Source organism: Rhinolophus ferrumequinum, chromosome 6 (genome assembly GCF_004115265.2).
Source record: "Rhinolophus ferrumequinum isolate MPI-CBG mRhiFer1 chromosome 6, mRhiFer1_v1.p, whole genome shotgun sequence".
NCBI classification, from domain to species: Eukaryota; Metazoa; Chordata; class Mammalia; order Chiroptera; family Rhinolophidae; genus Rhinolophus; species Rhinolophus ferrumequinum.
In genome coordinates this window covers 32576574-32593720 of record NC_046289.1, presented here as the reverse complement: position 1 = coordinate 32593720, position 17147 = coordinate 32576574, and the positions used below count along the sequence as shown (strand labels likewise).

The following is a 17147-nucleotide window of genomic DNA, read 5'->3' as shown; positions in this document are numbered from 1 at the left end:
GATTTGTGGCATTCTTGCAATCCTGGAGTGTTCCTGAAAGTGTCACTGCCACTTTAATACCTACCAACTAGGTGGCCCCAGATGAAAGACCCACACACAGAATTTAAGATCCCCATCTTGTGTTCTGATCAGGAGATTCACACTCTGAGCCAATTCTCCCCAGTTCTAAACACCTGCCTGGTGACAAACTAGTCACTTAGAAGAGGACTATATTTTTAGATACTTTGTAGCTGATTACAGCTGATTAACCATCTTGTACTCAGGTAATGCTTGGTGAAGGATTTTTTGTAATATACACTGGAATGGTACTTAAAAGTGTTACAAAGTCTTTTCTAATAAAAGGAAACAAATTGGTAAAGTTAATATAGGCATTCTATTTTCTGTCAAGATGAAGCCAAATAGTTGTATAATTTCAAAATTCTATTTAAAAACTCCTGTTAAAGAAGATATCAAATTTGTAATGTGATGGTTAAGAGAACGGGCACAGAGTCAGACAGATCTGGGTTCAAATCCTGTGCACACCACTTATTTTTCAGCTGTGACCTGGGGTGAATCATCTGATATTGCAGAGCTTTGGTTTCTTCATCTATAAGATGGCTACTATAGTAAGGACGTTCTTCACAGAGTTAATTAAAGGATTTGATGTAATAATGCACATAAAATAATAATTCAATAACTATTGGTATCCAAAGCAAACTTTCAAAGAGACCTGAACTACATTTTTCAAAAATATACGTTAGAGGTTTTGATAGGAAAATATTAAAAATCAAAATGTATCTATAAACTTTAAATTATTCTTAAGCATGGGGGGACTCATTTACTAAATACAAATAGGATTTTTCTTTCTCTAAGCCTCTTTTAACTCTTAAATGTTTATTTTCTAATAAAATTAATTCCGATTTGTAGAACTATCCTTTCCAGTTGATTCCCACTTTTAGGAATTAAACCTAAATCCCCTTCCATAGATACAATTTAAAGTTTTCCTACCATGGTCATTGACAAGCATACAAGTTAGATTATTTCATGATACTGGGAGTTCCTGATGGAGAACAAGGAAGGAGTGATTTATTAAAGAGTTTTGAGTGGACTTCTTATTCTCCTTGTTAAAAGTACCCAAGTAGGAAAATGTTTTCTCAGTCCATAATAGATCTATGCTAAAGCTAGAGTCTTAGGAAAATGCATTTTATTATAGCACCTAGACAAAAGAAAAACAGAAGGCAATCAGTTACCTCAAAATAAAACATAAAGGAAATGGCAACAGAACACAACATGTTTTTCATGGGTACGCAGAACTAAAGCAATTATGAAAACAGCTTAGTGGCAAAATAAAGTATTAGCAAATTTGGCTCAGTGAACCTTTACTGAAAACCTGTTTAAGGGGTCCTATCACAGATGACAGAGACAAAAATGAGCAAGACATTTCAAGGGCTCACAATGTAGTAGGAGGATAAACAAGTGAAAGATAAAAGGAGGAGGGACTAAAAACCCTGTATCGGCATGCAGTGGAAGCCCAGAACCCAGACGTCTCATCCAGACTAGGGCAATAAGGGAAAGAATAGAATATGAGGGAGCAAGAGACAGACAACTAACAGAGGAGAAAAGGTGTTCTAAACAAGGATACAGTGTACACAAAAGCTTGCCAGTAAGAGAAAACTGGTGGTGCTCAGGAAACTTCCGGCCCCTCAGTATGGTGAAAACTGCGTATGGGGTAGGAAGGGCTCCTGGAGTCAGGCTGGAAAGTGGGGAAGACATCAGGATCTAAAAGACTTCACAGGCCATGCTAGAAGTTACAATTTATCCCCAATGTGCTTAAAAAGCTGATCCCACCAAGGAGACTGACATGATAAGTTATATTTTAGAAAGATTATTGTAGTGGCAGCACGACAGAATTGGGAGGTTGAAGCTGATGACAGACAGGTTGCAAGCAGATAGGCCTTTCAGATGGCAGCCACATCCCAGGCCCAAAATTTTAAGAGCAGTGCTCATGGGAAGGGTTATTAAGGATTAGCTAAAGAGATACCAAGAAGACAGAATACACAAGCACAAGACTTAGTTTTGAGGGATGGTAGGGAGAGGGCTGAGTCTAAACTACCAGATTATAAAGACTCACATTTGATCCAAAAGTCTATAGACTGAAAAACTCTAAAGTATATCATTCAAAACATGGATAAATGATGTTATACTCACGACTTGGAAAGTTTAAAACAAGACAAGCGTGCATTTTTAAAGCAAATACTAATTTGCCATTTATAAAAATGTGTGAATTAACTAAGTTCATCATCATAAAATGTAGAGCAAACCTAGACGGTTCAGAGTTCAGCATCTCAAAACACAGAAATGTGAATGCAAAAGAAAGTAATTTTCTGGGGCTTGGGAAAAGCCCTTTTAAGGATTTAACGTGTGAAGCATTTGACTTCTAATAGCAAGTATATAGGAAGAAATCTTATGCAATGAGTAAAAGTCACATTTTCACAGATTCTGAAAAATAGCAAAATATTATTCATTCACATCTCAGATTTTTCTCTTTTTTTGGAATAAACAGAGCAGATTTTGAATTTTGAGAACCATAATTTATGTTTTCTCTCATAATGCATAAATATTTATGAGATGGACTGAGTCTAAATAACTGATTCTAATTAAAATGGAATCTTAACCCAGGTACTAGAAATTACCTTTTTTACATTATAAAGTTCATTTAATTCTGTCTTTCCCTTTCTCACTTATGCCCCCTTCCCTCAATCCCATAACAATATCTAACCCCTCCACCTAAATTCTATATAAACATGCATAGTTCCCTTGGAATTTGAAGTTACAATTAAAATACTTAGATACAGATCGTCTTAGATTAATAACTCTAATCATATGATTCTAGTAATCAATAATAACAGAAAAGACGAACTATGAATTCAACAAATAAACATCTTAGGAGCAGGTCTACTGGTGGTGGGGAAATGCTATTTTTAATAGTCTCTAAAAGGTACATTATACTTTTGTGAGTCACTTAGAAGTATCCTGGCTATTTTAGCCATACCAATAAGTCTGTTCACATTAAGTAATTATAGGGTAGAAGCTAAAAAGCAAGAAGATATTAAAGAACATAAAATATTATGTATGCATCATGAACTTATTGAGAATTCTTTGTGCTTGATAAAAAGTGGGAAGGTCAAAAAAAGTGGAGGTGTAAGAACTAAAAGAATTTCAAATTGAAAAAAGACATGAACTGCAATTATCTTCTTATGCCCTATTTAGAAAAACATCTTGAAGTCATCCTTCAGTGTTAAAAAAGAAGGTATTTGTTGACTACATTTTTTATCTTTCCATTAATTAGTTATGCTTCAGAACTTGTTCATTAAATACCTTAACACTTTTGACACACTCAAGAATTATGTACCTACTAAGAGACTCTTTAGAGGCAAGGATCCAAAATAATGAAACTGCGCCTGTTTTTTAGGATTCAGAGATTTTAATTAATTTAAAAATGACTTCCTTTCTCTACTTTTCAACCAGCAAACGAATCAGTGTTAACAGAGAGCAAGGCTGCTTATTTCTAGTATCAGATCAACTTAGACAAATTCTCATTTTTTTGAGATGTTCTCAGATGTGAGGGATGGTGTTTCTGTTTAACCCTTACAACGCAAAAAAAAAATCATTAGGCATGATGGAAAAGGTACACATTTCAATGCCGAAAGCCACAATTTACAATGAAGATATAATAATTATGAACATCTGTGCACCAAATATTATACAGTAAAATATTATACAGTAAAATAAGACCAGGTCTTACATCATATAAGACTGAGTCTTACATAATATAATATAACATATCATAATATAGTATGATATGATATAATATAATATAATACTGGGCCTTATGTTATTTTTTGCTCCAAAAGACACGTTCAAGCTGATGGCCTGGCTAAGTCTTATTTTCGGGGAAACATAGTAATACAGGAACAACCACTATAAAGCACAAACTACAGGAGATACATGGAGACATAGATAAAAAACATTAATAATAAGATACTCTAACATGCCACTCTCAGTACAAGAATAGATCAAGAAAAGGAAAAAATAAGTACAGATATAGAAGACCTAATACAATCATTCAATAAAGTAGAAAACATAAAGATATATGTTAAACTTCACACCCTGATAATTTTTGGAACTTTCCATTATGTTTGCAATTATTTCAAAAGTAGTCTACCAAAAAATAAGGAGGAGGAGGAGAAGGAGAAAACTAGGAGGAGCAGGAAAGGAATGGACCACCATCATAATGTCAAGAGTAACTATTTTCCTCTCCCTTTCTTAAAACAGTGTTAAGCAATTTTGAGCATTAAAGAAACACCTCTTCGATTTTAAATAGTAAAATTAAGTATTTTTAATTTAGAAAAAGTCTGAAACCATGTATTTCCAGTGGAAACCGCACTAGAAGTCACAAAATAGAGGCAGTGTTATGATATGCAAATCGAGATGCTGGTGTGGTTAGGGTAGGTCCTTCCGGAATGTTCCACGCTTCTCAGGCAAAGCACAGGTGGCAGGGGGCACCCAGCTTCAGCTCTCTATAAAGTGGAACTTGCAAACAGTGTGAACACGAGGTGTGTGGGGCTTGCAGACATCCTCTTTGAGGCATGTAGTACAGTCATCTCTTCCTTGCAGAATCACACCCCCTTTCCTGCAGAAAGTCACCAGGAGTCCACACTCCTATACCCAATCTCCTCAGATTGTCTCTCCTATAAACCCAGATTGATGGAAGGCTCAACTTCACATCTGTCTCATCATCACTGATCCAATCACAGACTGGTAAAGGACAGGGTCTTTGCTGGGTCCCATGGCGCCCAGGCCACTCTGCCAGCCCACTTGCAGACTGCCAGCACTGCCTCACCTGCTTACTTCTGCCTTACCTGCTTACTTCTGCCTTCTGCCTTCCGATCACTTCCGGGTCACAACTTTCTTTTTTTTTTTTTTTAAATAAAAACCTTCTGACTGTCATTTGTCTGAATCTTTGTTAGCGGACCATGGGGAAAAAAAACAAAGGGTTGCCAGAAAGGTGTACATATAATTTGACTCATTAAGCCCCGAGATGAAAAGCCTCTGAATCCCAAGATTTTTGAGGAGGATAAACAAAAAGCACACACAGAAAGAAATAAAATGTGACATATATATAATGAGATTGGTCTACTACCCAGGGGCCTTGTGTTCATTTTTACTGTGTCACTGGGCAAAACCAGCTACCATTTTATTTTAAAAGGAAAAGAAAATGTGTTTTGTCTGTTTCACTGAGCAAATGATTGCAGCTTAGCAGACCCAGCCCAGAGGCACTGCATTGGGGCTTTCTCCACCCTTCTTTGTCGAAAAGAAGTTACCAAGGTGAAACTGCAATGAAGAAAACAGGGCAAAGCCAGCAACAGTGAGTATACAGCTGAGGTAACATCACAATGGTACTCACTTTACTGCCACATATTTGATGGCTATTCTCCCACCCACCATTGACGTAAACATTCAAGAAAAGAAAATACACCTGTTCGGGCCTTGTGTTTTATCCTCTTTAAGCAAACAAGAATGGTTGTAGTGTGTATATGTTTCATTTTACCACAAAGGATTGTTCTAACAAAATGTACACCTTTTATAAAGGATTATATATAACTCCTTTATACTCCAGGAAACAAAGCAAAACAAGCACTAAGCAGCATTAAACACACCCACAGTGCTGACTTTAATGCTGTATGAATTTTTCTTTAGTGTTTACTAAAAGAAATTTAACCATAAGTGTAGTATTATTTCTAAACAGTTATGAAAAGGTTTACACACAATAGTCATTTGCAGCCCTGAACCATTTTCGCTAACTCTTACAATTTTTACAGAATCTGTTTTCCTATGAAGTGTCATTGTTTCTCAATTTTCAATTCCATCTTTTTCAGGTAATTGTGCTTTTTTGAAATCAGTTCTTCATTTTTATGATGGATTTTGCTTTGCAGTTTCTAAACTACATCAGTCAATCTTGTACTTAGGAGAATAAGCGGCATTCAAGCTATTCAAGCTAGGTTGACCTCAGTAGCTAAAAAAATCCAATGGTTTAATATTGAGCTCATTTTTCATAAGACACAGTCATGAAAAATGTGATGAAAATGGACTTGACATCCTGTAATTCTACTTATTTTACTTGAGGAACAAAACAGGGATGATTCTCCCCCAACCTCATTCTTGCTTCCTTTTATTTCTATATGAACTTCATGAACCTGGGGCAGCTATTTGAGCAGAAAATAACCTAAAATATCACTTAGCGTTTTTTACCAATATATATACTACACTGTCTCCAACCACGTAATTTTTAAAATTTTGTCACATACATGCATTGTCATGACCTTATTTTGTTAGTACAAATATCTACCAGGTCTCTGAATTTTAGAATGAATTTATTATTAGCCAAATAATTTTCCTGGTTTGTGAATGAATAGAACCAACTTTATAAGCCTACACTTACTTGCATTGTAATTACTCCAATATAATGGGTCAAAATCCTTTATCTCCTCATCACTTTCAGCTCACTACTTAGGTCCACTGTGGTGAGGCAAAAAGATTTAGAGTAAGATGATCTGTATTGAAGCCCTAACTCATTTGCTAACTAGCTGGGCAAGTCGCTAAACTCATCTCTAAAGGAAAGTATTGAATTAGACAGGTTCTGAGACTAACCTGACAAGCATTCCACATGCCATTTTCACACTTACCAACATGGAGGCACAGCCACCTTAGGCTATAATCAGCTCTAGCTTGAAAGGACTTACCCTATTGTTGCCAAAGAAAGTTTAATCTAACACTCAGGCAGCCCATTAAGCTGTGACCAATACTAATGTTTCTTGCTGAAACGGCGTTACTAGTTTTCATTAAGATTCATCATCTCATTAGTGACCCAATTTCCAAAGTCACCAAGCAAAGGAAATTTCTCTTCAGAAACCTGAGAAGCAACATCTCTAAAACTATTACGCACTTGCTACTCCATTAGGAAAGTTCACAGTACCTAAAATAGCCACCACCTCATCATCCTGGATGACTTCCAAGGATCCTGACACCACAAAGCACAGGGCATCCACACTTTCTCCAGCATGGTAAATGAGGTCCCCCGGTGCACAGTGAATAGTTTGGAACTCTACCGCCAAGGCGCGCAGACACCCATCGCTGGCCAATCGAAAAGCAGGATGTTCGTTAAAAACCTTCCGGTTTAGATGAACACAGATATCAGCTCTCATATCCTTGGGGCAGATGGAGAGGACCTGAGGAAAGTGAGAGACGAGTAAGTGAGAATACAAGAGAAAGGGATTATTTCCTAAAAATATCACCCAACAAATATGTATTGACGACGATAAAGTCTGCAACACACTTCTGTGATCACAATTCTGTGATTACAGAATTCAGATCCAGGGAAGGAAAAGTTAAGACACAGCTCTGCTCGCAAGGACCGAATCAGCCATTGAAATGGGCTGATGAGCATATGGACTATTACAACACAGTACCACCTAATAATGCTGTGAGAGGGTACGAATCTCTCCATAGAAGAACACAATCTTAAGGTGGTCAGAAAGAGTCTCAGAAAAAACTTACTATAATTTCCTCAAAGAACCAACTAAAGTAGGGCATTCATTTTAACATTCATTTTAGTCCAATCTATTTTAGAATTATTTTTAATAACTAAATTAAAATTCAAGATAATGTACTTTATTCCACATTGGAGGAGGATTCATAGAAACCAGTTAAAATAAATCAAAATCAACAAAAGCACCCGTGCAACTTTACGTGCTATCACTGACCGATACAACTCCATACTTGATGTATTGTTTTCACTCTGAATTTTTTTTTATTTTACAGATGAATTTATGTCCATGGAGTGAAAAGGGTATTCACCAGACTTCTGTAGGGCTAGGCAATTGCAAATGTCAATGCCAGCAAAACGGGCACATCATTTTGCTGGCAGCCCTGCTCATTCTGGTCTTTGACTCCTAAAGATTGCTGAGGGCAACAGCAGAATTCCAGCTCCAGGCTCTGAGAGGGTATCCTTGAGAAGAGCTAGGGTTTGAGAGCTTTTATTGCCTATAGCTTTCAGGCAGGGCAATTAAAGACCCAGATTAAAATGGACATTAGCATCACATTTAATGAGTATCACTGAGCAAGCTGTGATTACAGAATTCAGTACCACCCACTTTAAAGATGCATATGCAAACTCACTTAAATCTTCTCCCAATCCCCTTGGTAAATGACTCCGTATAATCAGAATGTTTTGCTTTGCTAGGCTTTCAATCCCTCAAACTGATCTCTAAGTTGATTTTCCCCCCATTAAGTTAAACTCAATAATGTTTTAATATAAAATAGTTTCCTTTCCTGTACTAATTGCATTTTAACCTTTAAAAAATTACCTAAGGCTTAAAAATATCCCGATTATTCCTCTTATTTGGGACTCACTTTCAATGAAAAGTTGGTGGCTTCCCTGTGTTGAAGACAAGACCATAATAAGTGTAAAGATCATTAATTAAATTATGCTTTCAGTATCCCTCTCTAATACTGTATACATTATTTCACATACTTAAGCATCTCTGGGTGTTTTTGTTGTTTTTTTGTTTTTGTTTTTCATACTCCTTTGAATTCCTATAGGCAGTAGAGATCAGCTCACCTACCTTCTGAAAAAAAATATCTTTGGGGGAAGGGATGCCCAACAGAGCTTCAGAAGCAACTGGCACTTTCTTTCCACATAAGTTGTTTTCTATAATAATATAATATTTTGTTTAATATATTAACTCTTAGGGACTTCTGATGACACTAGCCATTCATAGGCCCTTACTGAGTTCCTACTACGGGGCATACCACTGCATTTAGCCCCTTGAACCAGAACGATAAATAAGACACTGGCTTCACCTTGGAGCTAACAACCATGAAGTAGGGAGAGGTAGGTGTATAAAGAGACAATTACAATACAATGAGAAAAATGCTATGACAGGGCAGGGCCTGGGTGACATGGGAGCACATGCTGCCTACAAGTCTACTTATGATTTAGAGGTAGCATAAAAGATCAGGCTCAAGAGGACATAGATCTGGGTGCAAATCTATCACTTACTACCTCTGTAACCTAATGTATACAAAACCTATCACTGCCTCTGTAATCTATTTAACCTCTCTAAACCTCATCTGTGAAATGGGATAATAGTGCTTATTTCATAGGCTCATTGCAGGAATTAAATGAAAGGGGTTGAGCTTAGCCCAATTTTGCTTTGCATATGGCAAGGGCTAAAGAAATGCTAGCTTTTATTATACTTATTTAACATAAGTATTCGTACAAAGTTTATTGTTGCTTTAGCTAGCTACAAAAGCAATTTGCTATTTTTCATTTTCTACCCCTCCGAATTCTGTATTTTGGCTGTTTGATGAGATTCCAGGCAAAATTAAGAAACTATTTCAGCATGAACCTGAAGATATTTCAAGTACTAGCTAATGCTATTTTTCTCAAGTTGAAAGTAAAATTAGTGCTGGGAAAGCAAAAAAGTGAAAAATAATTTTAAAGTACACACATATTAACATTATACTGAATAGCTTAATGGGAAATAGATCATTCTATTTCTATTCCATTTACCTTACAGGATTTTCATTGTTTTAGATTCATTTTGGTAATAGTAATTTTATATCTTTTAATTATTTCTTTCAGGATTCATGCTGCAAATGAAATCATCCAATGTTAGCAATATTCTCTGTTTAGTGGCATATGAAAAGAGGATTTTTTTTTCTCATGGATTTATATTTTTATTACATGGATTATAATCCAATAGTCTCATTATTCATTTTGTTACTCAAATTATTTCAGCCTTTGCCATTAGGAGTTCCTTCAGTTAGCATTTGTGTTTTTTGTTATTTCACCATCCTTTTTCTTTAAACATTTTTTTTAATAGTGTGCATTTTTTTAATTAGTTTTAGGTGCACAAGACAAAGTAATACTTAGACGTTTATCATTTATATCCCTCACACTGTGGACCCCCCGCCCCCCATTCACTATCTCTCTGACATTGCACCGAGCCATCCCATTTCCACTGTCTCCACTCCCAATGCTGTACTCCGCCTCTTGTAAGTGTGTACATACATATATATATATATATATACATATATATGTGTATATATATGTATATATATATAATATTATAGTTGGCATTCATTATTGTTCAGCTTCAGGTATACAGTGCAGTGATCAGGCATCTACATCTTCCCTGAGGTGGTCTCCCAAATGGGACACGTGTCCATCAGATACCCTACAAAATCTTTACAACATTATTGATTACGTTCCCCAGATTAATTTTCAAAACCCCGTGGCCATCTTGTTGTTACTGACTGTTTTCTAATCCCCTCACCTTCCCCCTTAGCCCCGAAAAGAGGATTTTTATTATTTTAAGTGCATCTTTGCTTTTTTGTTTCATTGCATTTATGATATTAACCCATTTATTATTTTGATTGATTGTATATGCGAGTCCAGGTGTCTTAAAGTAACAAGTTAGTCTTAAAATAGACCAAAGTCACACCCACCTGTGTCCCCATCCCTAGATAGAGCATATACCTTGCATGGTGTGTCTGTCATCAAATTTGAGCATATTATTTTTTTCTGTAAATGAAGGCACTAATTAGGGTCTAAGGCAGTTAAAATTTAATTTTAAAAGTGATCAAGTTATCATTGAAGATGACTCTAATCCCTGGTGCATTAGTCCCAATTTCAGTGCACCCTGCCTTGAATGTCAGATCCAATTTCTGTGGGTCGGTTCCTGAATGAGTTATCTCCTAGCTGTCAACAAATGAAATCACATTTCAGTAGAAAATATTCAGGTTAAAAAAGTGACTTTTTTTTATCTCCAGAGTTAATTATTTATCCCCACTTGATGTCGGGATTCTTATAAAGTGGATTTTTAATACAATAAATTTTCTCTTTGGGAGAGCTATGGCTGGCTGTATATAAGGAATCATTTTTAGAATTCTGTAAACCAACCCTGAAAAAAACAAAGAATGGTATGGTCTGGAAAAGAAAACTTTTTTGAAATTATTTATGATACACATTCAATTGAACCCAAGATCAAGAGATATCTCAACAGGTATCCCTCAGGCTCCAAAATCTAACCTCAACACTGCAACTAGAGAATTCTTAGTACAACACAAATATGATCATGTGATCTCACTTTCTTAAAATATCTGATGGCGTGCTTCCCCAGGGAAAGCCAATGTCATAACCAAGCTTACAAGGCTCTTTATGATGGGAACCTCCTCCAGACGCATCCCTTACTACCTTTCTCCAACCCTGCCTGCATTCAGTCACACAGTACTTCTTGCCTCTCTAAACATGCGATAGTCTCTCATGACTCTGACTTTGTACATGCTATTCCTTTTGACTGGCATATCCCATCATCCCCTCCTCTGTCTAGTCACCTCTGATTCATGCATCAAAGTACAGACTGTCCCTCTTTCTGCCATAAATTCAATTTATGTACAGCTCTATCATAGAATTTGGTATTTACAGAAGGGGAAAATGAGAGTGTTGTGATCTGTATTAAAAAAAAAATAGCACCCAATAGTAACATTAAATTATCACAGAGCTGAAAGGACTTTAGCCTAAAGATTTCAAAATTTATTTTCAGCAGTAAATCATTCTTTGGTTTTTTAATGAAATATTACCTTATGCCCAAAATATATAAAGCTGATACAAGCAGAATTATGCAGAATTATGCTCTTACGGGAAGGCAGACTCCCAGGCAGGGCTCCACGGGGACATATCCAGTCATTTATTTAACGTATAGCTATTGAGTGCTGCTTATGTGCTAGTTACATGCTGGCTACTATGCACACCCTCCAGACCCATGAGCAGAAACTCTCATAGCATCTGTCTCCCTGAAGCTGCCAGTCAGGAATAGCTTGAAAAATCACTGTTCCTTGTCCAATGCCCCATTTTACAGATAAGATAAATGTATAGCATAAAGGTTGTGTGATTTGCTCAAGGCCTCTCAATAATCCCAAACTAGCAAAACCCCAAACTTTTGAATTCCAGCTCTGAAGCCATGATATATTTTATATATTTTACCATTTTATATATATTATGGTAAAGACATAAGGATTCACTGACAAATTATTTATTCATCCTATTACTATTTGCCAAAAGGAAGTAAGTTTTAGTATATTTATGATAAGAACCTAAGCTAGATATTAGCATAGAGTGACTATGTAATAAATACTTCTTAGTTCCTTTTCCCCATCACTTTCATCCATTACAGTATTAGTAATTTAGCAAAAGCTTAGAAAAAGAGTGAGCCTAAATACTTTACTTAGAGACCCAAGAGTTGAATCAAGATCCTCTAAGGAAATGGTTGACCAGAGAGAGTCAAAAGAAGAAGATTTTATCCTCTCTCTTAGGCATTCTTTGAATATACTTAAACATGTAATTTAGAGGCCGGCCCGGTGGCTCAGGTAGTTGAAGTGCCGTGCTCCTAAAACCGAGGTCACTGGTTCGATTACCACGTGGGCCAGTGAGCTGCGCCCTCTACAGTTAAGATTGTGAACAATGGCTCTCCCTAGAGCTGGGCTGCTGTGGGCAGCCAGAGGTGGGCATGAGCTGCCGCAGGCTGCCGTGTGCTGCCCCGGGCTGCTGTGCTGCCACAGATGCTGTGTGACCGACTGCCTGGGGGAGGGGGGTGCGCAGCGCATGGCTCATAACACCAGCCTGGGCCAGGGAGCTGTGTCCTTCACAACTAGACTGAGAAACAACGGCTGGAACCAGAGGAGGGGGGAGCAGAAGAAGGGGGAAAACATGTACTTTAACAATCACCGTACAAAATACAGCAAATCAAAAAACCCATAAAGAAGAAAATAAAATTTCTCCATTATTTACACACACTTATATATTATTTTCATAAAACTTGGATATTTAGTTGTATTCCCTGCTATAATCACCCAGTATCATATTATAATCATTTCCCATGCCACGAAATACTGACTTAAAAATACGGGGGGAAAAAGCAATTTGAATCACTGCACAACACTCCATCATATAATTATAATACAATTATTTTAACCATTTCATTGTAACAGGATATTAAGATTTTTAGTTTCCTTTTCACAAATCATCCTAACAAATACCGTGTACCTATATCCGGTTGTTTAAGGACATTTTTTTTTTTAAGTAAAATTAGAGGGTAAAATATTGGAGCTCTGGCCAAATTGCTTCCCATAAAAGATATACCGAATTACACTCTAACCAGCAGTGCATGAGAGTATTTTACACGTTTTTAATAATCTCCTCTCCCCCCAAATCTTCCACTTGCATTTGAAAAGAGAAGGCAATTTTATGTGAAAAAGAAGTAGATTTATATAGTGTAATGAGACAGAAGACTGGAGAGCTCAAGTCTTAGTGGAGGTGGTCTCCTATCACTACTCCCTCGTTCAGTGATCAGAGACTTGTCACTTGTAAGCAATCTATAACAAATCTCTAATGTGAAAATTTCTAATGTGCCTGAAACTAGTGAACTAACCAAGGCTCCCTCTTGAGGTCTCTTAGTGATCCAAAATAAATTATTTTATTGATTATCTATAAAATCCTCTATAAGGAGTAAAAAGTATTCGCTATTTTTAATAATAATCGGTAAGTGAATATGATTCACCGGTTTTCTTTCTTAGGACAAAAGAATAAATGCATTAATGACATTTTGATAGGCATTAAAGCTACAACTGACATCCTTCAAAATTACAGCTTCCTTTGATGCAATTAAGTTATGCACTGCTAATTAATCTCTCCTCAGCAATCCAATTGAATTAGTACTAAGTTAGTGAAAATCTGTGGAAAGAGTCAGGTAAGTGACATTTGCACATAAAATATTTTTACAATCCTCCCTGGGAACGAGGAGCTCAAAGACTGCCAACAAATGAAGTAGAGTTCTCTACAGGAATTCAGTTCTCACTCATTTTATAAGAAAAGAAAGCTCACCTTATTTAAAAAAAAAAAAAAAATGTATAACCAGGCATCCATGTGAACCAACAGAGAACAGCCGTCTGGATGTTAGCCTGCCAATTCTGGGGAGTATCAAAACCTCCAAGGAATTAACTCAGGAACAAAGCAATGAAATAAAACTAAAGCAAATTAACTTCCATTATTTAAAATGGAAAGGTCATATTTAGAAACAGAAGGCTGTGTAACCAGTGAGAGAGTATAGGTTAAAATTCATGAGTTTCATTTTAGAGATAAATTTCTTGTGAATAGACTTCATGCACAAAAGTGAGGCTTAAGTTTTTGTTTAAAAATATACAGATGAAGTATTATAGAATTGCACACTTGAAACCTATATAATTTTATTAATCAATGCCACCCAAAACAATTTAATAATTAAAAAAATAGAGAACCAATTCTAAACTACCACGTTTTCAGGGTCTTGGTTTTGCAATAGTGTGAGTAATGAAAACAAAATAACAATTCTTACCACTTTTGAACTTGTTAAAGCTAATGTTTTGGGTCATTAATTTTCCAAAATTAGGGCTCTGATGCAATAGACTTTCTATTGTTCTCTATTCTTAATCTTATGTGTATACTTTTAAACACACACATATTTGACAATATAAGAACACTTTTCAATGTGTGAAAATATTTTCCAAAATTAGAAATATATTTTAAAATATATTTGATTAATTATTCAGAAGAGTGGAAGCAATATTGTAAACAATCTGATCATGATCTTTATACGGTCACTTATGACAAATGAAGTTCCCAGCTTCTTTAAAAGAATGAGTCCCTCTCATATATTGTGAATGGTACTTCCATTACCTGGCTATATTGACAAAAGCTGCACATATACTATTTATACGCTAAGACCCAACAATTCCATTTCTAGGTATATGCCCACCAGAAATGTCTATATATGAAGCAAACCACATGAACAAAAGTGTTTATAACAGCACCATTCATACTCGCTCCAAACTAAAAATTATCCAAAGATCCATAAACATTAGAATAGATAAATACATTGTGGCATATTCACAAAATGGACTACTATTCAGCAACAAGAATGATTATGATTATGAAAGCTTATGTCTCATCCTACTATTCTTCCAATAGAGAGCAAATTAAAATTCCTAAAGATATGCACCAGCTGTCTTTCAAATTATCTATGCAAATTAATATAACTACATACACACTCACACACACACAAACACACACACACACTCACCCCAACTATAGAAAGTAAAGTAATCAGAAGAGGTCACAGAGTAGTAAGTAAAGCCAAGGATATGTGGGTTGATTATATTTATTTATATTACATTTAATTCCAAAAAGAATTTGAAATCTGATTATATAAAAAGATGTATATATGTGTGTGTGTGTGTGTGTGTGTGTGTATCCCAATATACATATACGTGTGTATATATATGTGTGTATATACAGAGGGTGCCAAAAAAAATGTATACACATTTTAAGAACGGAAAACTGTATTAAAATTGTAATAGTCAATGTATACCAATAACAAAAGATGAAGACAAGTCACATTTGACTTCTGCAATTACAAGAGGTGCTGAAAATGGTTACCACCAGTGTCGAGACACTTCTGATTATGGCAAACTACTGCTTGAGCAATGATGACCAAAGTGTCTACATGTATACATTTTTTTTGGCACCCTCGGTATATATCTGTACATATATATGTATGCTCGTGTATATACAGATAGATAAAGTCAAATATATATAAAATAACAACTAGAAAGTTAAGTTGTCTTGAAAAGATTGGGAAATTATAAAGTGGAAGAAAAACTAAATGAAATAAAATGAAATATCAACATTTGAACAACTGAGATCATATAGAAACACTTTTTCACAACTCTAACACTCATATATAGATACCAGATATGGTTTGCAGATGTATATATAGTATGCATATGTGTAAGATGACTATCTACTATAAAATTAGAAACCTTTCAAAGAACACCAAACTCTTCCACTCACTCTCCTGTGAGAGTCAGTAATATGCTGACATTTATCAGACTAGAACCCGATCAATATGTTCTCATGAGTAAAGCCTGTTATGTTATCATTTATAGTTGAAATAGGATAGCATTATTAGACTGAGCTTTCTGATAAATTAAACTCTTCACTATTAGAAAAATGCCCCAGGAATTTAGTTCTCTGAGATCAGTGGAATAGACAAAAGGCTATATAGTTATTTGAATGCACAAGTATGCTTCCTAGAGTGTTCTATGGCAGTCATTCATGCATAAGTAGAATATAAGAAAATACATATAGACTATAATAGATATAATAAAAAGGTAACATATACAATATATGTAATTTTAAAAGTTAAAAAAGCCTTAGATTGAAAGAAGATATTTATAACACAGACATCCTACAACTGAGTCATATCCAAGGTATATGAAAAACTCCTACAAATCAACAGGGAAAAAGGCAGACAACTTTTTAAAAAATTAGTCTATAATCTTAATTAAGTTTGCATCAATGTTGTTGGTAAGACCTGAAAACAGAACTGTGAATATTGCTAGCTATTTAATTGCTTACTTAATAGTATATATGCTGTGATGGTGACTAAAATGTTTCTATATTTTAGGATCAAAAATAAGCTAAGTTTTCTTATTTGCATGAGTCCATTTGGTAGCACAAAAGATATATACATATATATATATATACACATATATATAATATATACATGTATATACATAATATATACATATGTGTATATGTATATATAATTTTAAGAAATACCTTTAAAGTTCATTAGTATTGTACAATATTCTAGAAACCAAATTATCATCTTTTTAACATAGTATGTTGGGTTAACATTACTTAAAGAAATTTGGGGGAAATTAGCCCTAAATGAATTTTGGTTTGTGAATTACTTATCTTAATATTTGCCACCAATGTCTTCATAGCTGAGAAACTAGACATGTCATAACACTATTCATAAATCAAACTTGTTGCAATTTTTGTTATCCATAAAATAGCCATGAATACCAGAGTATGTAAAAATGTCTATGAATAAGAGAAAAGACTGTCATAGAGCATGTATGATTTACATGTAACAGATGCCCTCAGATGCCACTTAATACTTCAAGGAACCCTACCAGAGTCCTAGATCCTGCAAACATGATCT

At 35.3% G+C, this 17147-nt stretch overlaps 1 protein-coding gene across 2 annotated transcripts in view; it reads right to left on the bottom strand.

Moving 5' to 3' along the window:
* The window catches only part of KCNH5 (potassium voltage-gated channel subfamily H member 5), a 281080-nt gene that overhangs the window by 83486 nt on the left and 180447 nt on the right, over positions 1-17147 (bottom strand). For both annotated transcript variants that reach the window (XM_033109621.1, XM_033109620.1), the window contains exon 9: positions 7016-7268. In XM_033109621.1, the coding sequence (XP_032965512.1) occupies positions 7016-7268 (253 nt within the window). The remainder of the gene's footprint in view (positions 1-7015; positions 7269-17147) is intronic.